This window comes from Primulina eburnea, chromosome 10 (genome assembly GCF_022965805.1).
Source record: "Primulina eburnea isolate SZY01 chromosome 10, ASM2296580v1, whole genome shotgun sequence".
NCBI lineage: Eukaryota > Viridiplantae > Streptophyta > Magnoliopsida > Lamiales > Gesneriaceae > Primulina > Primulina eburnea.
Window position 1 is genome coordinate 2,108,114 of NC_133110.1, and position 25,200 is coordinate 2,133,313.

At 34.0% G+C, this 25,200-nt stretch overlaps 4 protein-coding genes across 6 annotated transcripts; 1 reads left to right on the forward strand and 3 right to left on the reverse strand.

The window, feature by feature from the left end:
• Positions 1-4,191: 4,191 nt before the first annotated feature.
• On the forward strand, positions 4,192-8,252 carry LOC140842410 (protein SOSEKI 3-like). Of its 3 annotated transcripts, XR_012120396.1 has the most exons (7): positions 4,193-4,917; positions 5,013-5,082; positions 5,186-5,301; positions 5,843-6,731; positions 7,385-7,686; positions 7,795-8,068; positions 8,129-8,252. XR_012120396.1 is itself a non-coding variant. In XM_073210295.1 (6 exons), the coding sequence occupies exons 1-6, from the start codon at positions 4,698-4,700 to the stop codon at positions 7,818-7,820; spliced, it is 1,623 nt and encodes a 540-aa protein (XP_073066396.1). In that variant the 5' UTR covers positions 4,193-4,697; the 3' UTR covers positions 7,821-8,224. The 3 variants fall into 3 exon arrangements, 2 of the variants coding, with proteins under 2 accessions (XP_073066397.1, XP_073066396.1); XM_073210295.1 differs by having other exon boundaries at positions 7,795-8,224; XM_073210296.1 differs by lacking the exons at positions 7,795-8,068; positions 8,129-8,252 and having other exon boundaries at positions 4,192-4,917; positions 5,843-6,804; positions 7,385-7,627.
• A 2,254-nt stretch (positions 8,253-10,506) lies between these two features.
• On the reverse strand, positions 10,507-11,746 carry LOC140842411 (aquaporin TIP1-1-like). Its single transcript, XM_073210297.1, has 2 exons — positions 11,272-11,746; positions 10,507-11,023 (listed from the first exon to the last, which is right to left on the reverse strand). The coding sequence occupies exons 1-2, from the start codon at positions 11,680-11,682 to the stop codon at positions 10,649-10,651; spliced, it is 786 nt and encodes a 261-aa protein (XP_073066398.1). The 5' UTR covers positions 11,683-11,746; the 3' UTR covers positions 10,507-10,648.
• A 3,184-nt stretch (positions 11,747-14,930) lies between these two features.
• On the reverse strand, positions 14,931-17,413 carry LOC140842412 (pentatricopeptide repeat-containing protein At1g09220, mitochondrial). Its single transcript, XM_073210298.1, has 2 exons — positions 15,705-17,413; positions 14,931-15,475 (listed from the first exon to the last, which is right to left on the reverse strand). Exon 1 carries the CDS (start codon positions 17,256-17,258, stop codon positions 15,876-15,878), a length of 1,383 nt encoding a protein of 460 aa, XP_073066399.1. The 5' UTR covers positions 17,259-17,413; the 3' UTR covers positions 14,931-15,475; positions 15,705-15,875.
• A 232-nt stretch (positions 17,414-17,645) lies between these two features.
• Positions 17,646-22,474, reverse strand: LOC140842413 (E3 ubiquitin-protein ligase WAV3-like). The gene is given in 3 exon segments (XM_073210299.1): positions 17,646-18,559; positions 18,561-19,952; positions 21,952-22,474. Coding segments are annotated over 3 exon segments (2,247 nt in total). The 5' UTR covers positions 22,192-22,474; the 3' UTR covers positions 17,646-17,944.
• Positions 22,475-25,200: the final 2,726 nt, after the last annotated feature.

The window sequence follows — 25,200 nt, forward strand, 5'->3', positions numbered from 1 at the left end:
TGGGATGTGGAATGGACAGAAGTGGAACAAATGCCAGTTGGTTTTGGCCGGGGCTATGATAGATTAATCTAGCATTATACATCTAATGGTAAGTACTCTGTGAAGTCCGGATACTACCTAGCCCAAGAAATTGATGTCTAAACAAGTAATGGATTGTATTGTGGATTCACCAAAGTTCTGCGTAAGATGCGAAATCTGAAGACCAACAAGATAAAATGCCACTTCTGGCGTCTAATTTTCAATGCTCGACTGGTTAGAACAAATCTGATATCAAGAGGGATTATGGTGGATGAGATGTGTCCAAGATATGCTTCACAGTCGGAAGATATATCTCACGCTTTTTGGTCATGCAGATTTGTTCGCAAAATTTGGAAAAGATATATTTATGGCACATACTGAGAGGTTTCTCGTTTGGATTTTTTGGTGACTTGTTCAACTGGATTGTGGACAATGGCAGCCTAAGGAATTTGGGAAATCATATTTTGATTTAACATATTAGTCGGTCAATAATTATCTATGATGTGTAGAACGATCAAACAATGTTGCTTGGACTGCTATGCGATTTAAAATATTTGAGTTGTATCATTACCACCAGTTATAGTTTTTGGTAAAGTGACAAGACTCGAGGAATATTGTTGAAGTACAATAATTGTCTCTGCTAAGTAAAATGATCGAACCATGACGCTTGGACTGTTATACAATTAAAAAGATTTGAGTTGTATCATTACCAACATCTATAATTTTTTGTAAAATGATAATCGTTCGATCCTATTAGCATTTAATAACGTGATTTGGATGATAATGAAACAAAATTAACAATCGAAACATAATTACGTAACGATATTACTAAAAATATCAAACCACTGTGCATATGTGAACAAAATTTTTATTTTGATGAATATTTTCATTCAATAAAATGTCATTTTCAGCCCATCTTTTCTAGGTCCAATTAATTAAATAGACAACCAGCTATCATGCAGACAATTCATGTTTGGGGTTAAACGAGCCCATTTGTTCCTTCTTGTACATACATACATACTATAATGTCTGGAATTGGACCAACCAATCAATATTCTTTTTTTTTCTTTCTTTTTTTTTTTTTGTCTTTTTTTCCCGTTTTCATTGTCAAACGGTATTTTAAAGTTATGGTCAAAATCCGAAATGGCTTGTAAAATCTTTTATGTAAAATTAATGATATTTTAGAATTTTTTAAAATCAAACGTACTTGTCCTTTTTATCAGGGGTTTTTTATTCTCAATTTTTTTTAAAAAAATATGGTTATAAAGATAATTTATTATACAAGCTCTGCTATGATTAAAGTATAAAAGATTCGATCACGAGCCATAGTTATTTTTGTAGAAATTTTTTCCCTTATAGATTGTATTGATGTGATGGACAATACAAAAAAAAAACAAACAAAACACAAAAAAAAAAGATGTTAAATAAAAATACCCGTAAATAGAACATGAACAATTAAATATTTTAGAAACAAAAATAAAAGATCTTATTCAATTTTATTGATGACGATGAAATTTACAAGTATTATTTTTCGATATACACTGAGTAAATCACCGAGTTAACGCAACAGAATACTCTTGTTTACATCATTGCATGCTACATAATTTCCTTTATAAATCTATATCTCCAAATGCTCACAAAAAAAAACTTTTAGATCTTAAGAAATTCGGTATCAAATAAAGGACAAAATTGCAATAGGACTTTTTTTTTTTATGTATGTTTGAATTCCTAAAATCCCTTAAGCAAGTTTCATTTTTATCACTAGTGTTAAATATCGGAAAATTTAAAAACAATTGTATAGTATTAAAATTGTTGGAAACATGATGTTTTTAAAAATCATATATATTTATCTAGTATTAAAAAAACAGTAGGCGGACGACTATCTACTACCATATATATATATATATATATATATATATATATATATATATATATATATATAGTCTTTTTTTAAGAACCTAAATGCCTCGAGACATTCATGTGTTTTATTATAAAAGACAAATTTATGTCTAAATATTTTTTTTTAATGAGATTCAAGCCAACCACGTATGATCACCAAGCGCGGATCGCAGTAGAATTGCAATTATTTTTTCTTAAATTATTTTTGAAAAAAAATTAAATTTAAATTACTTTTAAAAAATCCCAACGAATTTGCTCCAATCCCATTCTCCAGACTCATTTAACAAATCTGACACTATAAAAAACATTAATGTTAGAAAAAAGATTTATTATATATATATATTATATTATTAGAATAATAATTGTATGATATTGTTTGTGTCGCAACTTGTACATGCAAATAATGAAAGAACGTGGATGCATCGTGAATAATCATCATTGAGTTTTTATTATTAATTGTTCTACCAAACTCTGTCAACTCTATTTATTTATTTATTTTAAAATTTTATTCCGTAACCCTTTGTGATGCAAGCGCCATTTGTGGAGGAGAATAATATCACTACATAGTTTTTTTTATATGATTATTAATTTTGCTAATTTATTATGTTGTATTATTATGATAGTTGAGATATCATCATAGGAAAATAAAATATTTGATCATTTTGATGTAAATCTAATGAATTTTTTTTATATCCGATATATATTATCAATTATTTTTAAAATACTGTTCACGTGACTAAAATACACGACTAAAATATTTTTAAAAACACTATTTATTGATCAATAAATAACAATATAGTAGTTTGTGAAAAGCTTAGAATAAATATTTTTTTTTTTGTAATCTTGCATATATATATATATGATGGCATATTCTGGTACACATGATATGATAAGTATGAGATATATAATATAAAGATAAATCAAATATAAGTATGATCATAAGATAATATATTGAATGTTTGGTATGATTTTAATAATAGTTATTAAATTTATATATTGAATTGTAATGACAAAATCAACCTTATCATAAAAACTTTATTTTTCATTGTCATCGAGATCATGCACTTGCGTATCTCCATTCTTAAATTACGATATATATATATATATATATATATATATATATATATATATATATATATATATATTTGTGTGTATGTTTCATTATCATAAAACAATTATAAATAAAGTATTTATCAAATAATCTTATATATTTTAAATTTAAATTTGATGTGTGCATACGCTAGTTTTCTTTTCACTTTTTTATATATTTATTTTATTTATGTTTTACGTTTTAATTTTTTTTATTGTTTCATGAGTTTATAATTTGATTATGAATATTTTAAAATAAATTATTGACAAAATTTCGAAATATCTCAAGTTTAATAAACAATATATATTAATTTTAATACTAACTATTTAGTTTTAAATTTTAATGAAAAAAAAAAATTTTAAATTTAATAAATTATGTATGTCCTAACACAATATCAAATAGCAATTTTTTTCGAAAAATATATAAAACTAATTTAAATCCCAATGCTTGAGAAATGAGGGCAATAATGTCATTTCACCGAATTTATTATTTATCATGGAGATATCGCTACACATTAGAGGGATGTTTATTCTATAGTGGACTAGCATTATCACGGGGCCATCTAATTTTTATGGGTCATTAAAAAATGAATCAAACATTAGATGAATGATGATAGTTTATTAATAATTTAGTTATAAAATGTATCAGATTATGTCTATGTGTATAAATTAGTTTTCCATGTACAAAATTCCATTTTTTAAGGAATTAGATTAATTTTAAAATTTTGGAAATGTTACCGCTATACGATAAAATGATATAGATATATTTAGAGTGAGTCTCATGTGAGACGGTCTCACGGATACTAATTTATGAGACGGGTCAACCCTACCCACATTCACAATAAAAAGTAATACTCTAAGCATAAAAAATTATACTTTTTCATTGATTACCCAAATAAGAGATCCGTCTCACAAATTCGACCCGTGAGACCGTCTCACACAAGTTTTTGTCATATATTTATTTCTCAAGAGAGAACACGAAAAAAAATATGTGAAATCGACCAATCTCATCTCAATGTTATTATAACAAAATAATATTTTTTTCTAATTTTTTCGTTAGTAAGCTAGTTATAATTTTTTTTTCTTATTTTTAAATTTAAATATATTTTATAATAATTTAGTAAAATTTCAAAATGCTGACCCCATCATTCAGTCAATGAAGGCGATAATCGAAGCACGATGTACAAAATACATGCAATTTTAGGCAAAAACAAAATTACACTCCAAATTAACTGCTCCCTCCATCTCCGTTCACCTGTCTCTTTCTTGATCTTCACTCTTTGCTTTCTTCTACGTCTAATCAATCATTCCCAAGGTTGATGTCCTTCGCCAACGCACAGTGATTGCTCGTGGTGGAGGAGAGGATAAACTGGTCGCTTGATGAATTTAATGCGGGCGTCTCCCAGTTCGGAAGTTTTTAATTTTGCGTTTCTGTCAAAGCTTAGAGGAACATGAGCCACAATCCGCGATTGGGTTTGCTTACAGTTGGTCATTCTTAGTCATTGTTCGGGGTTTGTGTTTTCTGTTACTATGTATGTGCTGCGTGCGAGGAGAGATTGAGCTATTTAAGATCATCGTTAGATCTTTCTTGAACTTCAGTGTGTATTGATGAGATGAAAATGGAAAAGGGTTTTGTTGGGTTTTCTTTAAAATTTTCTGATAATTGAGATATTTCGAAGTCGTTTCCCGAAATGGAGAGTAGAATGAGGAGACAAAGGCAGGTGAGCCCAGAAAGAGCCATGGTATGGAGTGGAAAATCCCCCAAATACCGCTACAACCATCACCATAATCAGCATCAACAGCAGAAGGCCAAAGTCCCGGTAGTTTACTACCTATGCAGGAATTCACAGTTCGAGCATCCGCATTTCATGGAAGTTCCACTTACTTCCCCAGATGGGCTTTACTTGCGAGGTATCCAAAAATGCAGTTTGATTGTCGGTATTTGTGTTTAGTCTGGAGATGTGATTGAAATTCTTGAAAGTTTGCATTTTGTGTTTGTTCTGAAGATGTGATCGAAAGGCTTAATTTGCTGAGAGGCAGAGGCATTGCCTCAATTTATTCATGGTCTTGCAAGAGGTAAAATGGACCCATTGACCTTTTGTCGTTTGATTTGGACTTCGCATTTATTTGTCTTTAGGAGCGTGTGCTAAAATCTTCTAGTGTAAATTTGTGAATGCAGGAGTTATAAGAATGGTTTTGTGTGGCATGATCTCTGCTCTGATGATCTAATCCTTCCTGCTCACGGGAATGAATATGTTCTCAAGGGCTCAGAGTTCTTTGAAGAATCCAATTCTGGTATGCGGGATTTTTGGTTCAATCATTATATGCAAGCTTTTTAGTACAGCACGCTGTAATTGTATTCACTCCGTGTCATTGTTTTATAAGTTTATTGTAAAGTAGTGGGAGAAGTTAGACTGGTGGTTGATACCTAGTTATGGAATTTACTTAAAATGGCATTAGCTAAGGCATTGCAATTCATGACCTACACAATGGGATTGAGAAAGCAAGACCATAAAAATATTTGGTGTTTTAGTTTGTAAATTGTTCTTTGATTCTTGAAGTGGCCATCAATTTGTTTTATGACATAGAAAATTGATTTTAATTATGAGTATATTGTAATCAGAAACTCTTTGACTGGCTTTCCTTTCCGAATTGTATGCTTGTTTTTAAGATAAGAACAATTAGCGGCTTAATTTCAGAAAAAAATGTACATATTGAATTTGTGAAAGGAGAACACAAAAGTTATCTCAAGCATTTTTATATTCTCGAGAGTGGTATTGATACAGAACATGTTGTCACTTTATGCAAAATATAAGTTAACCCTGTTGTTTTATAGGCCGCTTTAGTCCTGCTGGAGCTGTCATATTAGAGAATCAGAAAGCATTACCAGAACAACCTTCTGTCAGAAGTCAGGGGGGATCGTCATCTTCATCTAGTTTGAATGGCAGAGCTACAAAGAATTCTCTAGATGATGAAATATCTCCCCCACTTCAACGTCCTTACTTGTTTGCCATGTCTCCAGAGTTTAGCACTGGGAAAAACTCGCCTTGGAATGGTTCTTTGAGCCTAACAGAGTACAAAATTTACACAAATGATGGTCTTGCTGATGCTTCAACCCAAACAGAGGAAAATGCCGGCAGAACTATTCGAGATACTTGTACAAGTGGTGTTTCAACTAATGATGAGACGTTAGACACTGAACCCAACTATACTCATCAAAGACAGATAATTCCTGCAAAAGGACCTGCTGATATTTCCAGAGATGTCGTTTCGCCACCTCCATCCACATCCAGTGCATCATCAAGCGGTAGGGTAAATTCTAGTGGTAGGGAGAATACCTTAGAGGCTCTCATTAGAGCTGATGCTATGAAGATCAACAACTTTAGCATTCTTGAAGAGGAGGAATTTCGAATGCCATCCAATGTGAAACATAAGGCTTCAAATATGATAATGCAATTAATTTCTTGTGGTTCATTTTCAGTGAAAGATCACGGCTTTGGCCTAATTCCAACCTACAAGCCAAGGTTTCCACATTCCAATTTTTCCTCCCCATCGTTCTCAACTTCATCAATGTTGGGAGATCTTGATTGCCCTGCTGAAAATTCCGGTATGAAGAGCACAAAATTGGAAGATAAAGGGTACTTTAGTGGCAGCTTTGTTGAAATGAGTATGTACAAGGAGGGAATACCCACCCTACAACGATCTTCATCAGACAATGCTGGCAGGTCCGTTTATCTTCTCTTTTCAGCTCTACATTCTGTTGGCAATCTCACTTGTGGTGGTAGAGGGAGCAGGCAGGTGCTGTTGGTCCTCCTCACCCCACTCTTTTTTACTTGTGCATGGATATTTTCCCTATTGTGTATATGTCAAAATATAAGGATCTTCCACCCTTTCCAAAATAAAAATAGTCTAAAAAAGGTTTAATTTTAATTTAGGTTCTAATTCTAACTCCTGCCATTGGCCAGTACCATGGTTGGCTTTGGAAACTTATCTTTTCTCTTGCAACCCCATGATTACTCGATCTTGTCAAGTCATGAGTTGAATGTTTTAAAATGTCTCTCTCTTATGGCACATTCATCATTCACATGATGAGTTTGCTTTCGTGTCAAATATGAGACCCTTTGCTCTATAGCTTCGTGAATCGGATATGTTAGGTAGTAACAGTCCCCATTCTCACAAAACTTGTAGATTTTGTCTATGTTATAGAGAGTATTGGGTTATGAAATTGCTGCGGGGACTTATTATAGATGTGAAATGATCTCTTGCTTCATGGATTGTGTGGTCGGGAAGGGGGTCGTTTGAAATTCCATTTCCCTTATAAACTAGTATCTACTTAAATGCTTGTATCTTCTCTGAGACGAGTAAAATCATTTTGCAGAAATATTCAACAAATGGATCCTGTTGATTACAAGGAAGAGACGAGTTCCGTTCGTTTAAAGTGCATTCCAAGATCCATCAAGGCTTCTTCAAGTCCCCAACCAAAAGGCGAGTCTATGAGATTCCCTCTTTCCGAGGTATCTAGAATCTCGTCTGATGCAACAGAAATTTCAAGAATCATTACCTCTGCAACATCCAACGACGGGAGCAAGAGAAGCACTGAGCCTCTCATGGGACAAAAACAATCAAGGAAATCAGAATCTTTCAGAAATGAAGAGGAAAATGTGATCAAAATTGAAGAAAGTTAAGTTCCAACTTGTCTCAATCTTTAGTTCTGGCTCTCATTTTACTAGTTAAGTACTTTTCTTATTCATATAGCTTGAGATTTTTCCCTTTCCTTTTCCGCAACAGGCTTGCCTCGGGAGCTCGGGTTATAATACATTCCAAAGCATTGTACGAGGGTGAATGCAACTCTTAGATGGCATGTTTGATGATTTGGGAGGTAGAAATTTGTGCAGAGTCCATGGGGGTTGTGTGGCTACACTGTTATCCAATGGCTCTCTCCATTTGTTGTCGAATTTCTTGTGTCTGTCGTCTACGAACACAGGTTACAAGCTGAGGAAAGTGGGGGAGTTTGCACTACTAGTGAATGATTTTGGACTCATACATGTGGTTGGATCTAAGGGTTTCTAGGGGATGTTTTATCTAATTCAGTAACAGTGGTAGCTTCAGCACTTATATGTAGTCGTGCGAAAAAAATTTGGATTAAATTCAAATTATAGATCAAGTAGATTTAGTTCAGAAAATTGACTTCATTAAATTTTGTTATTTTTATTATTAGTTTCTAAAAAAATATAAGCCGGTGTTGTGAAATTATAATATTTGGATCGTCAGCACATTATATAATTAAATTGTTACGTACCGACGAACATGATCTATTAATAGTTTTAAAATATGAGAATTATCATATTATATGTTTAAAGTATATTTTTTACTGTTAGTATATATCGACTCGACCTATCTCATAAATATAATATCCTGACAACCCCTCAAAATTAGTATTAAGTATTAATGAACCAGCTGTGAGTGGACCTATATTAGTTGCCCATTTGTTACTCTTATCCTTGAACGATCATTAGATTAAATCATTGAATTAAGATGTTTTTAAACTTATAACTTAAACGCCTATTTCAACCACTAACATAGTTTGTTAAATAAGAAACCAAAAAAAGATTGATATGAAATTACATTATGCCCATAAATGATTTTTTTCTTTTTCTTTTTTCCATTATCTTTACTTCTTCTTCCCTTTTCTCCATTATTCTACTCGGAATTTGAACTTTCTAGCACAAAAATAGGTTTCAAAAGAAAATGCATGTCTTATTATTATTATTATTATTATTATTGGGAAGTAGATCTGTAGATGGATATTAAATAAATACTACAACACAAACTTGATTCTCTGTGGCGTTTGGCATTAAGCATAGACAGGAATAATAAACATAATGTCGCACATTGAATTTACCCAAATAATTTGTACGGGCAGTATTGCCAGTAGCAAGAAATTAACTACTCTATAACCAAAAGACCAAATAAGACCTCTAACATACAACTCAACCATGGTCAACAGTTCAGTTCACCCGATAACCAGCTCGTCGTCGACCAGTGAATCGACGGTTCAACCGCTTGGTTCTGAACACCGCTTGGTTCTGAACAGGAAAATCGAGCCGTGAGTTCACCTAATTCCTACTAACTATGTGCATTTCCTTCTATTTTTATGGATTTTATGTAACAAACCTATAACATCTTGATTTGGTGATATCATAGGGGAGAACCCGTGGTAGGTTTTGGAATCCCCACCTTTCGGTCTTGCCAATAGTATATTTGGAATAATATTTTTTATTATATTTTTATATCAGTAGTTGATTAATTGAACATATTATATTAAAATTTTAAAAAAATAATACTTGAATAACAAGATTGACAACATCACATAAGATTGACAACATCACCTACTATGTATGTATTAAAGAAAATCATTCAAACATATCCAACATATAACGTAACACATTTCTCCAATTCAAAAATAAAGTAAAAAGACACGTTCCACAAGACCATGATATAATATATATATCTATGTGTGTGATACCCTTATCCCACATCTTAAAAATGAAATATTTAAAATGAATTTATAATGGGTTATAATGGACTTCTATACTAACTTGAGTTAATTATTTTCGTAAAACGAGGACGAATACAAAGTAGTTATTATAGAGACTATTGTGCAGTCACGCAGGTACGGATCCGGACTCAGGACGCGTGTGTGTATATATATATATATTATAATTATAATTTCTCCGTCTGTCCCTCGACTGAGTCACTGATCAGAGGTGATGTGCAGTAATAAAAACATTGTCGGTAGGAAAGTGGATGGCGAGATTTATAATTCAACCTACCTATTCTCTCTTTCTTTGTCCTTATTTGAAAACCGGCGGTTCGAGATATCGAAAAGGTGTCACCTTATGGACTAATTGTGCCCACCACTGACCCAAATCATTTTAAAAATAACTAATTTATGCATAAGATGTTTTATTTTAATAGTACGATCCAATATCTTTTTATTAATTTTTTTATATAAATTGAGTCGAATATAATTCATAATTAAACTTTTGATTATAATATTTGATATCTCACAACCCATACCATTAAAAGTAAGAAAACAGTAATTAAACATTTAATATAATGTATAGTAGTGAATAAATATAGTCTAGTACTGCCAACCTAAATTAATATACGTTAATGTATGAATATGTTTCTTGTGAGACGATCTCACGAATCTTTATACGGATCAATCCTATCGATATTCACAATAAAAAATAATAATTTTTTATAAATAATCCAAATAAAAAATCTGTCTCACAAAAATAAAATACCTACATGAATCGATGCACTACTTCAGATATATACTCATCTTCTCTTTTGTTAATTTAAAACCTAAATTATTTCCTTTACTTCTTGGATATTCGTCCTTGCTAAAGTATATGTCAACTACTATAGACAAAAATGTGTTAAAATATTTCAATCGCTTTTTTATTATGCATAAAAGATATAAATTTGAAGACATAAAAATAAAATTATTATTTTTATTTAGGTCTAGCTAGAACATAATCAAACTTGCATAGTACAGTTCATAGCATAAAGCCAAGCAAAAGCATGAACAAAGAAAACCTCACAAATAAAATAAGCAAGTCTCTTTCGATGGCACTCAGTAATCATCGCCATGCCCATGCACTTGCTCGTGAGAGTGGCTGATGAAGAAGACCTCGTACACAACTCCGGCGAGCCCGCCGCCGATCAGTGGTCCAGCCCAGTAAATCCAGTGGTAGGTCCATGTGAAGCTCACCAAAGCAGGTCCGAACGCCACAGCAGGGTTCATAGCGGCACCGGTGAAAGGTCCGCCGGCCAGGATGTTGGCTCCGACGATTAAACCAATTGCAAGGGGTGCTATGATTCCGATTTCACCCTTCTTTGGGTCAGCAGCGGTGGCGTACACTGTGTACACTAGTCCGAAAGTCATCACAATCTCGAAAACGAATGCACTCCATACTGATATTCCGGTGAGACCAAATGCAGGGATTGCCTGTTTAATATGCAAGAGCGGTTGTCAAAATCATCTTTTGCATTACTTGGTTCCATTAAGTAGTCAAATTTTAGACTTCCACGAGAAAATTGACTTGTCAGTCCAGTTTTGTCGAATTTCCGGATATATTAAAAATATCCTACGTCTGTGTTAAATCCAACTAGACGATGAAAATCAAATTTTAACTATTTCTACAACCTTAAACATGTAGCCTAGTATATTTGACTATAAGTGTATTTCAAACGTACCCATGTACCAGCAGACAGGGCGAGGAGTAGGCAGGCGACGACGGAACCAAGTAACTGAGCTATAATATATGATATAGCGCGAACAAGACTGATATTCCCACCAACAAACAAACCAAAAGTGACCGCGGGGTTGACGTGACCGCCGGAGATGTTAGCACTAACGGCGACCGCCACGAACAGAGCGAAACCATAGGCAATCGCCGCAGAGACAAGACCAGCAGGAGAGGCATGCCCGTCTCTGGTAAGCTTGTTATAAGCCAAACCGGAGCCAGATCCGGCGAAAACAAAGATGAGGGTGCTGATGAACTCGGCCACCGCCGCCTTCACGGCGCCTGGCTGGCGGAAGTCGTTGCGGTTGCCTATGGCGAGGTTCCGTAGAGGGATGTTGAAATAATCGCTGGACTGCGGCATGGTTCCTACTAGGTTCAAGAGATGGCGTAGTCGATGAAGAAGTAGGTGTGACAACCTTTTTCGGGGTGCATGCTTATATTGGAAAATCGTGCATGGGAGCGACTGGCTTAGCCGGTTGCCGGTGGGAATTGGGGGTCTAATAATTGGATTCAGAGGAAAGTTGTGGAATATGGGTTGCGGTTGGGGGCCAAGGGGAAGCCAAAATACTCAATAATTGACTGACACGTTACCCGACTGGAGAAGCGCCACGTCATAGATAATCTGATGATAGAGGCGTAGCTGGTCTAGGGCAACACCCACACAAATTACCCCCAACATAAATTTAAGAGTAGTAGACGATCTCATGAATTTTTATCTGACAAGTCAACTCTACTGATATTCACAATAAAAAATAATATTTTTTTATTGACGACCGAAATAAGATATCTGTCTCACAAATACGACTCGTGAAACCGTCTCACATGAATTTTTGCCTAAGTTTAATACTCGAGACATTTTGCATTTCTTCTTGCATAAAATCATGTATAGAAATCACAAAATTTTTGGCAAATCAACAATATATTCAATTTTCATACAAATATCTTTTATTTTTTATAAAAAATAAATTGATATAAAGCAACTTAATTAATAGTGCATCCAATGAAAATTGAATATATATATATATATATATATATATATATATATATATATATATATATATATATATATATATATATATATATAAAAGGGGGACCCAGGCTCAGTCGAAAATTTTAAAATCAAGAAAGTTCTACACTGATGTATAAAAAAATGAAATTTAATATGTAAATAAGTTGGAACAAATTTTTTAATGGAAGGAAAACTCGTTGGGTGTGGTCTTGCTTTAGCTAGCAGCCGAGCTCATATGCTTAATCGATTCGTTTGGTATAAAAATTAATTATTGAAGTTTATTATAATTCCATTATTAAACTTTTTCTAAATTATAACATCATGTTTGTTGAATCGAAAACTTGTCGAATTTATAATCAATAGCAACAATATTAGTACTCAATAAACTTTATCTTTTGTCTTCAAATTTTTGCGGAGACAAGTTAACTCTCTTTATATTTCCATTTTTTGAAATTCTTTGTACACCAACACATCTAATAAAATGAGTTTCATTATAAAAAAATATTATTAAATTTTCCTTTTCTAGTTTAATAAGGTGGCTTCTGTCAAAAAAAAAAAAAAAAAAAAAAAAGGTGGCCACAACGCGAGGAGGACATAACCTATAAAATTTATTTTAATTAATTAAATTTTTTAAAGAAGAAATAGTATGTTAATCGGTACGCAAATCACTGAAAGTCGATACCTATTTATTAATCCAATGCAAAATAACATCGTTAATCGGTATGCAAATCACTAACAGTCAATACCTATTTATTCATCCAATGCAAAATAACGTAATAATTATTGATATATTAATAAATTTTTCATATTTTGAAAAACACACATTTTTCATCTTTTATGTTATAAAAATTTATACATGACACCGGGCTTGTAGTACAGTAGTCTCACTCCGCCAAATTAACTGGTTTTCCTCCCCGGGTTTCATCCCCTCTCTTCTCGTGTGTTGGAATAAAAAAAAAGCCTCATACATGTTTTATGCTTGATTTTTCAAACACGGAGTTTAAAATAACATTAATTTTACAAGGTTTTTTTCAAATTTTTTTTACAAGAGATGTTTGAGGCAATTAGTCCGCAAAATAATATACTACAAGAATGATTGATTATTAATATGATAAAATATGTAAATAGTATATATGTGATATCACTCAGAAAAGAATTCCAACAATATTTTAAATTAGCCCACAAAATAATCCAAACTGGTATATTATAAAATACTATTAATTTGCATATTCCAAAGCAAGCAGAAATGAGGCAATCGACCCGGAAACTTCTCTTATTTTGTCTTGCTGTCATTATTTTAATAAAGAGTGGAATGACGCTTCACGTTGGGGGAATTGATTGCAACATGGCCTAGACTTTTTGTCTATCTTAAAAATAAACAATCCCCAACAAATAAAGCATGAAAGTGCCAAGTGAACCAATTTTTTGTTCAACTTGTCTTCGATTTGGTAAATTCGGACTTAATAAGGTAAAATGTACAACACCATTAGCCGACGGAACTTCAAGTCACCTGGAAAATTAACTAAAAACTCGTCTCCGGACACCACGTACTACGTCTTGGACGCTAGCCCTAATAGCTCCGATGACCGTAAAAAACTCCCCACACTTTGAATTGTATACTAGGCTTATTTTGAATCTATTTAAAGATTTATGAAATCGTCTCACAAAATACTTACTCATTTCAAATTATATCATCTATGGATATAACTGAACTCTATCTCAACTGCTTATTGTAATATTGGCAATTGGAGTAAATATAAAATTTACCAAAAATAAATTTAAAATGACGAATATGAAAATCCACGATTTTAAATATCAATCCAGATATTGAAAAATATTTAATGAAGTTGATGAATTGTAATATTAATATATTAAATTGTTTAATACGTGTCTTAACGTGATGGAATAGACAATTCAGGAAAAAAAAGGAGGAGAATTTGAAGCTGAACAAGTAATGGGAGAGCATTAATGATCAGTTCTATGAGGGTTACAATCAATATCACCTTTTATATTATGCAAAGTGTTCATAGCAGCCTGGCTTTACCTTCCAATACACAAAAATTTACATGAGACGGTCAAACATATCAATTTTGTGAGACACATATTATAATTAAGTGACCCATGAATAAATATTATTTTTATGCCAAAAATATTACTTTTTACTGTAAATATGGACAAGATTGACTCGTCTCACGAATAAAGATATGTGAGACCGTATATAGTTCTTCCAATATTATTATCAAGCGTGGGAGTGTCTCATCAATTAAAAACGTTATCTACATTTATCACTATTTTTTTTTCTGACATATTTAGATAACTCTTAAAATTCATAAATATTAAACAAACTTCAAAGGTTTTTATTTAATTAAAAAATAAATATTAGGGCGTATTACAGATGAAGTATTTGGATACAAATATGATTTCAAACTGCTTCATCTTGTGATAAACTGAAATCTGCTGCATTGATTCATGAATAAGCTAAAAATGAAACAGAGAAATTCAAATACATGAAAATGAAGAGTATCCAAACAAGTGAAGATGAGCAAGTCCATAACTTTTTACATAAAGATAGCCTAGGCATAGAGGTTTCGACAAGAAGAGAAGAAGGAATTTTGAAATTTTAATATTTGTGAATGAATGTGACTACAAATATAACTTGCATATGTTGTAGAAAGATTGCTCTACAATTGCAAAGAAATTTTAAAAGCATTGTCTATTTTTGGCAGATAAAAGCTGGGGGGATCAATCATCTTAAATCAAATAGGGCTCTTCACATGGGATATTTATCATGCCTGGGAGAAGTTCTCAGGATTATTGCTTCCTAACCTCAATACAAGCCAATGATTCTTTACAGAATAAAAGCTGGGGATCAATCATCTTAAATCAAAGAGGGCTCTTCACCTGGGATATTTATCATGCCTGGGAGAAGTTCTCAGGATTATTGCTTCCTAACCTCAATACAAGCCAATGATTCTTTACAGTTGTACCTTGTAAAAGTCTTGATATAAGCGTCCACTTGTAGCCATGCAATCTGTGTGCCGCAAACAGTTTATCTAATTCCCCTTCAGAAAAAGGCCGTCTGTTTATTCTTGGATCAAGTTCATTAGACCATATTAATCTGATACTCTTCCCTGTACATATTATCCTAAAACAAAAACACCACCCATTTCAGCTGCGTTTCAAACCCATCTCAATTGTTATTATTATTTATTAAATTAATAAAAATGATTTATTTGAAATTCATCCAATAGAATATTAGAATTTGAACAAGAAAATACATTAAACGATGGATTATCAACAACTTTGATAAAGTATGTTTGTTAAGATCAATCCATAATAAAATTAGACTTCAAAAATGGTAAAATATAATATACCATGATGCATCAAGCTTGGAGTCGGTAGAGAGGAAGACGGATAAAGAGAGAGCTATACAAGCTGAAAGATGCTTGGGATTTGCTCTCTGTGAAGTAAGCAGTAGATGATAATAGGCATTTGGCAAGAATTTTAGCTTCTTTTTGCTTAATTATTCGCATGTATCTTTTCATTCATACCAAACTAATGCCAGGAACCTTTGCGGCATTCCGTTCAACCATTACACTCCTCACTCTCTCAGAATCCGAAAACCTACCAGCACCAGAAAAGATGTTGGATAGAAGCACATAGTCGCCACCATATTCCCTTTCTAGCTTCATAACGTGTTTTGCAACTCTCTCGCCCATCTCAACATCACCATGGAAACTGCAGGCTCCTAAAAGAGTCCTCCACACCATAACATTACAAATCTCACCAGGGATGCATAAAGCTATCTTCTCTGCTTCTTCTAATCTCCCTGCCCTCCCCAACAAGTCTATTATACTTCCATAATGCTTGATATCTGGTGCGATTCCGGAGTCATCAACCATCTTTCTATAAAATTCAAGGCCTTCGTCTACCAAACCAGCATGGCTACAGGCATTTATCACGCTCAGAAAGGTAATCTTATTCGGCTTCACAAGTTCATTTTCCATTCTTCTACAAAATTCTTTAACTTCAGCTGCCATTCCGTGCATTGACAATCCAGATATAATAGATGTCCACGAGACCAAGTTCTTTCTTTCATCACTTATATCCTCGAAAACTTGTCTTGCGCTGTCAATACACCCAACTTTCGCATAAGCATCAATTAAACAATTCATGACCCGTATATCTAAGGCATTAAGTCCACTTTTTTCTCCATAGGCATGAAGCATCTCACAATCTTCCACAAACCCACTCTTCCAAATTGCTGGAAATATCGTCAGAAGGGTAACTTCTGTGGGTTTGATCCCTTCATCCACTGCCATTCTACGAAAAAGTGACAATGCATCTTGCAGCCGGTTCGCTCGAGTATACCCATCAATAATCCCAGTCCAAGCAACAACGTTCTTCACCGGCATCACATCAAAAACAGCCCTTGCTGACTCGATCTGACCCCACTTGATAAAACCAGTAACCAAAACATTCCAGGTCACCAAGTTCCTCTCAGGCATTTCACCGAACACTTTATTCGCTTCAACCAAATACCCACATTCCACATACATATTAACCAGCGCAGTCTGCACATAGACGCCATAACCAACGAACCACGTCTTAATGCTTAGACAATGTAGCTGATTTCCCACACTGGGTTGCCTCAAATTAGCACATGCTTTAATCACATAAGCATACGTAAAGCTATCAAAGTCCATAGGATTAGGTTGGCCTTTCAGGAGCTTGAAGATAACAACAGCTTCGTGAGGGAACGCACCGAGTGAATAATGCTTCAGCACAGAGTTCCAAAGCGCAAGTATTCCGCAACTCTCATCAGTACGCAGGAAGTGAGCGTGGATTTGCTGAATTGGCCGGCGAAAGTGTTGGTGCTTGTGGAGTAGCGACAGAAGATGACGGTAGTAGTATTTTGTACTACTCATTTGATTTCTTCACCTCATAGTTTTCTCGAATCCCAAAAAAATACCAACAAATTGCTAACTGTACTGCATCAGTAAGGCAAAGTCCGAGTTCTACAGAATCCAAATAAGAACTCGTAAAATGGAGAAATGTGACGACTTTCCAGTCTTGAGATTATACATTAATCAACATACCTTGACTTTTCCGTAAGATTCATCAGGTTCATCGAATTATTTAATATTTTAACATCGTTGTCGTTAATTTTATTAATGATAATATTATTAACATTAAAAAAAGATTAAATATGTGTAATAAGAAAGACAATTGTATAATTCACACTCAAAATTTATATACTACACAACCCCATTTGATGTATGAATATATTGAGTAAATCAACAAATGTAACATAAAATCGAGTTTGCATAAGATTAGAAAAAATGCATAGTGATTTCAAGAAACGTGAAATAAAGTTACATATGGGCATTTGACAAAAGTGGCAATGATATGAAAAACACCTCCACTTTCTAACAAAGAAAGAATATACCCCATCATTCTTAAAGAGAAAATATATAGACCAATTTACATTTAAATTCAATGCTGCCCTCGATTTTCCATTTTATCCTCTCCCCAAAATTTCAAGTACCATGAGAAAAACCAAATATTGAGGCACTGACGTAGAATCTTGGAGTCTTGTTGGCAAACTAACCATTCACCTGGGCTGTGCTCGAGCAGGAAACGAAAGAGCTGCCCGAAGCGGTGGTCGAGTAGATGAATCACGGAAGACCATTGTCTGAGACAAGTTTACCATGTCAACCATAGAAGGTGTCTGATATGCTTGGACAAGGCTCGTACTATCAGTCGAGTCTCCCCTTGCAGTCGCCCTCTGCCAAGAGTGTGAGCTTAATCCTGACAAAACATAGGCTCTTCCTGACGTTTCATAAACTTTGCGGTTTGCCATTCGTTCTTGCATTTCTCGTAGTTCAGCATCCAACACGAGACACAATCGGTCTCCAGCTCGTGATGACACGGTTTCTGTAAGTTTTTTCCGGCATTTCTCGAGTATAGATACTGCGGAAGCTAAATCACCTTGGTCTGCAGCAGCTTTAGCTTCAGCCATTGCTTCGGCTGATCGGAGCCTGTTTCTTTGCTTGTCTACTTCCATGGAAACCAGTAAAGGTCCCGTTTCCAGTGGCCTTAGAATCTTGACTTCACTAGCAGCATATACATTTACGATTTTATTCGTAATTGGATGTTTGTATTCACATCTCACCTGTAAAAGTGAAGTCTCGTCGCGAAATTCATCAATGGGGATATCAATTGTTACTGAAAAAATCTCGTTCTTCTTGGGCGTATAAGTCTCCCACATCGATGCTGCCTTTTCTTTTATCAGAAGCCAAAATAGTTTTGTAGCTTCCGGATTTCCACCTGTTGAGTCGAATCAGAGGATCAACACACTCAACTTCCACTTTCAAGTCTTGGACAACGACGCTCAAAAGCCCCCCGATGCACTGTGCAAAGGCATCTTGAATCACATTCTCCGCCTCTATAAAGGAAAACGTCCCACCTGATGTCTCCGAGATCAAATGCATTAAGACAGCATCATGATCTGCACCAAATCCAAATGTGTGTACAGGAATACGAATACTCGAAGCACCATCCGGATGGATGGAAACTGGAACCAACGACTGGTAATCCAAGCAGGAGCTGGCACCACTTGTGCTAGTATTGGAATATGTATCTTGTCCATCTGACAACAGTATGATGCTGCTTACAGGATTTTTCCACTTCCGGTCTGTCATCACTTTTGCAGCCTTCCTAAGGCCCTCTGCAATATTAGTTCCACCATTTGAAGTCAAGGAATTGACAGCTTGTATACATTCATTCCTTCCCGTTTCTGTCATTCTTCGAAGAGAAAAGATTCGACGTGCTGTAGAGGAAAAAGCAATAACAGAAAGCCTGTCATGTGAGCCTAGGTTTTGAATCACGAATCCCATTGCCCGTTTAAGCAAGGCAAGCTTGGTGCCTGCCATGCTGCCACTGACATCAAGAACTGCAACAAGGTCGACTTGAACTCGAGTTTGAGGCATCGGTGATAGTCCCTCTCCATCAATCTTCGAATCATGCGGTGATAGAGTCATAACGGGTGCTTTGAGGTGAATTAGGATCAAAAAGTCGTTATGGGATGTAAATTTTTTAACGGCAGAAACTTCGGTGTATGTTTTCACTTCAACCTCTTCATTCAGATGGCCGTTATCATCAGAGTTATCCACGGTTGCGGGATTCTCATTGGCACTGGGGCGCTGAATTGCAACTTCATCGTCATCATCAGAGTTATCAACGGTTGTGGGATTCTGATCGGCACTGGGTCGTTGAATGGTAACTTCGTCGTCGTCGTCGAAGAGATGAGGTTCAGCAGAAGCAAAAGGCACAGAGATATTCCGATTACCATCCACTCGTGGAGATGGTCTAATAACGGTCCAGGCATCATCTTGGAGCCAAGGCACATTATTTATCCTCGATCTTCCACGAGCTTTATCAGAGACGGGACACTGGAAGGGGATTTCTTTCCAATTCGCTCGGCAGACGGGGCAACTTTGTTTTCCATGCTTTGAGTTAGATGCGATACAATGGAAATGAAACGAGTGGGAGCATTCTGCAGTGAAAATGGCGTGGCCATGGCCAGGTTTCAAGGTTCCTAAGCATATTGCACAGATCTTCTGCAAGGGAAAGAGCATACAATATTATTGTTATAGACAATTTAAGCAAATGTACAAGCACAACCAAGATTTGCCGATCTTTTTTCATAGTTCCAATTCAAATTTGATCAAGAATTCGAAAAGTACGAGGTCCAAGAAGCATAATTCAGATGCTCAACATGAATTACTTCATTTGATAAACAATTCATACAATCGAGACTCCACACTATGCGCGATAACATCAAAATCCTTCAGATATCACCTTATATATGTTCAGAGAATGTCATGTATCTAGATTAAAGTAATATTATTTTTAAAAATTTCTACCCATTATTAATTAGTGACTACTTACAATTAACAATCTCATAAATTTTCAATAGAATGGGTAGAGGTGTTAAGATTGAATTTCAACCGAACTCAACCTCAAAAACTAGCTCAAGTCCATGAAACCTCAAGATTTTATCTTAACGATACCGATACAAGACAACTAACAAGAAGTAACACTAACATATATATTCAGACACATCCAAATCATCGACGCAAGAAATGTAAACTCCACTGCATTGAATAGTCGTCCATCAAATAGATGTACGTACTGTATGATAAAGGGCTGACCCGACACCTCCATGTCACAACATTGACTTTGGTGCCTCAACATGTGAAATACAACACATCATATCAGAAAATGTTAAATATTTAGCATTCAGCAGACTTTTAAAAACTTTTTGACCACAAAAAAAAAGAGACAAAAACAAAATGCATAAAGAAAATGGTATACCAATCATGAGTGGTAAGAAACCAAGAAATGCATGAAAAACCCAACAAAGCAAGACTCTAAGAAAAGATCTCATTACTAATGATGATACTTTTGAGGCATTAAAAAAATTGGTTGAAAAACAAAGAGATTTAAAGCATATGTATGAAAAGAAGTGGAGATCAGTAGTAACTACAAGATACACATTCCCTTTATGACCCCTTCGGCCTTTACTTTGATAAAAACTTAATACAATCCAAATCTCGCGACACGAGACGGATGCGCGCAAGGCATACCGTGGTTCCATCGGGCTTAAATTTTCTTGCAATCTTACATAATTACATGGGTTATATACATAAAATGTATTTAATTATAATCTCTAGATTTCTTGATTCTAAAGGCCAATCTAAGCTCAAGTTGAACATAAAAAGGGGTGTGAGGAAATGGAGTAAAGTATGTGTTGTCATGTGAGTGAAATTAACAGCTTTTGTTGCTGACCAAGAAAAGCACTTTCTTTTTTCCCTTCTACATGAGAAGGGCAACTGAGAAAGGAAATATTACAGTGTCGCACACCCTTTTTAGCAACTCTTGTCAGTTAAAATGTACAAAATTTTATATAATAAAAAACTATACATGGTAACACTGTGTATTATTAAAAAATATACATTTTTTATATTAAAATTAATTAAGCAGTAAATTTATGGTTTAGCATACATGGCCTAGATTGTGAAACATTAATAACACTGTGTCCATTATTGACAATCACAGCCACAATACAGAGCTCTACCCCACGTGATGACACCCTATGGTTTTACATTTCAACCACCTTATTGGAACACAACCAAATATTTTTTTTATTTTGTTTTGGAATAAATAAATAAATGGCTGGAAAAAAGTGAAAAAATAAATAGGATTATTTATGGTATTCACATTCATCGAAGCATTTTTTGGGATTGGGAAAGTTAATAAATGAATGGAATTCATTATCAAGAAAATCATTTTTTTTCACCTTCTCTTCAAAGAAAGGCTGCAATTGCATGATTTAGTGTTGATGCAACCGAAGAAGAGGAAAAAAACTTATGAATGATCAACAAAATTTGCAAAAAAATTTGGGAGAAAAACCATTGAAAATTTATAACTTGAGCATTATGAAATGGAAGAAAAACATTTACGTGCAATCAGGAAATATATATATTTATAAAAACTAAGAAAACAAGCACTGAGAATTAAATTATCCAAAATAATGATGGAATTTTCATTTTTAACCTTGCTAGACTCGGTGGAGTTGGGCAAGCGGAGGCCAGAGGAAGAAGGCGTCGGCGTGGTGGGCATTCGCACCCGATGGCCCGAACTAAATGGCGACAAAGTCAAGGCTTCGGAGAACCTCCCGGCAGGAGGCGGCGGCGCCAACGCCGGCAAATCCTCCGCCGTCCTCGGAACATAGAGACATGAATTCATCTTCAAACCCAGAGCCATCTTCACTTTGGTCCATTTGCTCCCCACCATTTTCACACAACTTCAAGAACTACACATACAAATCTTCTCCAGTTCAGGCACAAATCCGGGTGCATGTGCGGATAGATAAGGGAGATATCGAAGTGGGCATCATTTTTATTCAGAGAACAGATCTCAATGGGAGCTGAGAAAGATTCTTTTGTATTTTGTTTTGTTTTCTTGTGAGCTCTCTCTTCGGTTTTTGGGTTTGTGGGTTCTGCTTCAAGTGTTTGTAAACGGCAACCAATGGCTTTACGTTTGACAAAACGAACATTTTTACGTGTAATTTGTAGGAAATGATAGAGAAGGGCAAAAGTGGAAAGTGTGTGGGGATATACCATTATTATATTAAATTATTTGTTGGGTTTTGAGGAAGGTGAACAGCTCTCTCACGGTATGAAATTTCTATTTTTGGGAACTTGATTCATATTTAAAAGTTGAAATATAATATTTTTTATATAAATAATATTATTTTCACGAGTCTAATTAAATATTTGTCTTATTAAATTAACTCATCAATTTTTGTGAATGAAGTTTTACCTTGCGACTGTTTTGTTCGAAGCTTTTGACTCAACTTTAATACGTTTTAACATATAATAAAACTACGATTTAAGGCAAGGTAGAAAGTTCATCAGATGCTCATGTATTTTACTATAAATATCAAGTTTGAATATACAATTCATTCATTCACTATATTATTTTTCAGCAGCACTCTTAGTTATTTCCCTTATATCACCAGTCTCTGACTTGAGTGTTGGATGAGCTATGCCCGGACACCCTCCCGGCCCCCTTAACGTTCTCCTTCGTGATTTCAGGTTCATGGCAAATTCGAAACATATGTCTGAACTAGTGTCACTTACTAAAACCAGACCCTAAAATTTCATTGACAAATTCGGAACACCCTAAACATTAGGTAGTCTTTTCTTAAACTTGCAAGTTTCTAATAATTTGAACACATTTTATTCCTCTTCGTAAATATTATATTAGAAAATTAAGGGACCCATTAAAATTAATTTACAGTTAATTATTGAGTTCTTAATTTGAGAAAAATATTCAACCTACAAATTATTTAATTGGTTTTGGGAGTATATTTTGATAAATCAATCTTTTTTGCTCACAATAACTAATTTTCTCCCGACATTGAACTAAAAGATATTTGCAAAGGCAACGAGACAAACAACATTTAATGCCAAAATAGAATGGTCTTCTCAAACAAATATTTTTCAAAATTATATTATTTTTTAAAAAAAATTGACTTTTACCTTTTTTATTAAATAGGCCACTTATAATAAATTTCTGGATACGCTATGGAATAATTAATGAATTGTGAGGCCAAAATGAGTTTATTTCATTCTATTCATGTCGGTATTGTTCTCGTGATAGGATTGATGGCCAAGATTTGCCCATGCATATAGTGGACCCACTTTTTTTTTAAAATTGATATGTATGGCAAGATCTTACTCGTTGAAATGAAGTGATGATAATGCCCACATAGGTAGGATCTCATCTACCGCCAAAAAGCGTCTATGTCATGAACTGGGTGAGAAGTCATTATAATAATTTTTGAAATTTTCTCAAAGTAAATTTAATAATAATAATTAATATTAATTGTAATAATGTAATTGTTGGGTGGCTCATGATTTTGCTTTAAAGACAATTAATTATCATGACAATGCATGGGACAATGGCTTCACCAAAATGGGGGTAATATTAACTATTTAATACCTATGTGGCCCTTGAATTTCACTTGAATTGCTGATTTACCCTACTTAAGAAATATACCCTCTACACAATTTTTTTTTTCAATTAAAAAGTATGATAAAATAAAAATTAAACTCGAAATTATATAAATTTATTGTATACAAAATTATATTTTGTAGTGAAATAGAATACATATTCACTCATCGTTAAAATATATAAAAGGAAAGAAGTTAATCACATATGTATGATAATGGAAATATGAGTTAGTCGTATGGATCTTGTTTTGAGTATTATATATGTATTGTAGATTTCGTTTTACTAAAAATTAAAATATATGGTTACAATACGTTAAATATATTTTGAATCATACAACAACTTAAATATCACATTTCAATTTCTGTTTGAGTTAAATAATTATTGGTTCAAGCAATGTATCTATGGTCGGACTAGTAATCAAACCGTTCTACTTTAAATAAAATAAGTTCTAATACTACTAAAACAATATCTTAACAAAGTTCAAAATCTAAATAATCAAGTATATATGTTATCAAAAATAAAATGTAAGATTTTAAATATAAAGAATGACTAAATTCTAATAACTTAGTGAAACGATTCGATCGGATTTTAACCAGTTCATGATGTGTTCGACCAGTTTGACCGTTGAAATTGTTTTTAAGTGTGATCCAAGCCGGATCAATGATCGATTTTCGGTCGACCGATCAATCGAAAAACGGGGTCCAAGCGCTATCATCCCCACCAAATTAGTGTTTCATACATTATGTCATTCGCACTCCAAAAATTTATTCTCACGCTCTATTTTTTTATGATTTGAATAGCACACAAAAATGATAAAATAAGAGTGAAAGTAAATTTTTGGAATGTCCATAGTTTTATGCCCACCGATATCTCATGCGCTGTAAGAATAAATTTTCTGTCCTTTAATGCCATCACCGTTGCATTCAATAGAACCTTGTAAAAATATCTGCTTCAAAAAAAAAAAGGATTGACCTTATAAGAATATATTTTTTTTTAAGAAAGAAGGATTATTCTAAGTGACCGTGTATTTTTATTTATTTATATTTGTTATCTTCTACATCGAACAACAAAATTTACTGAGAAAAAATATTTTCTCCGATTTAAACACATGGAATATGATCATAATATATGGAAAAATTTAGAAACTTGTGTTTTAACGCGACATATTTTGATTTTTTTGTAACATATGTTGTCAAAGTTCGAATAAACATAACTAGTTTATTTTTTTGCGTTTTTTTATTTTTTTCACTAGAATACTGACAACGATACTATATATTTGAGCAA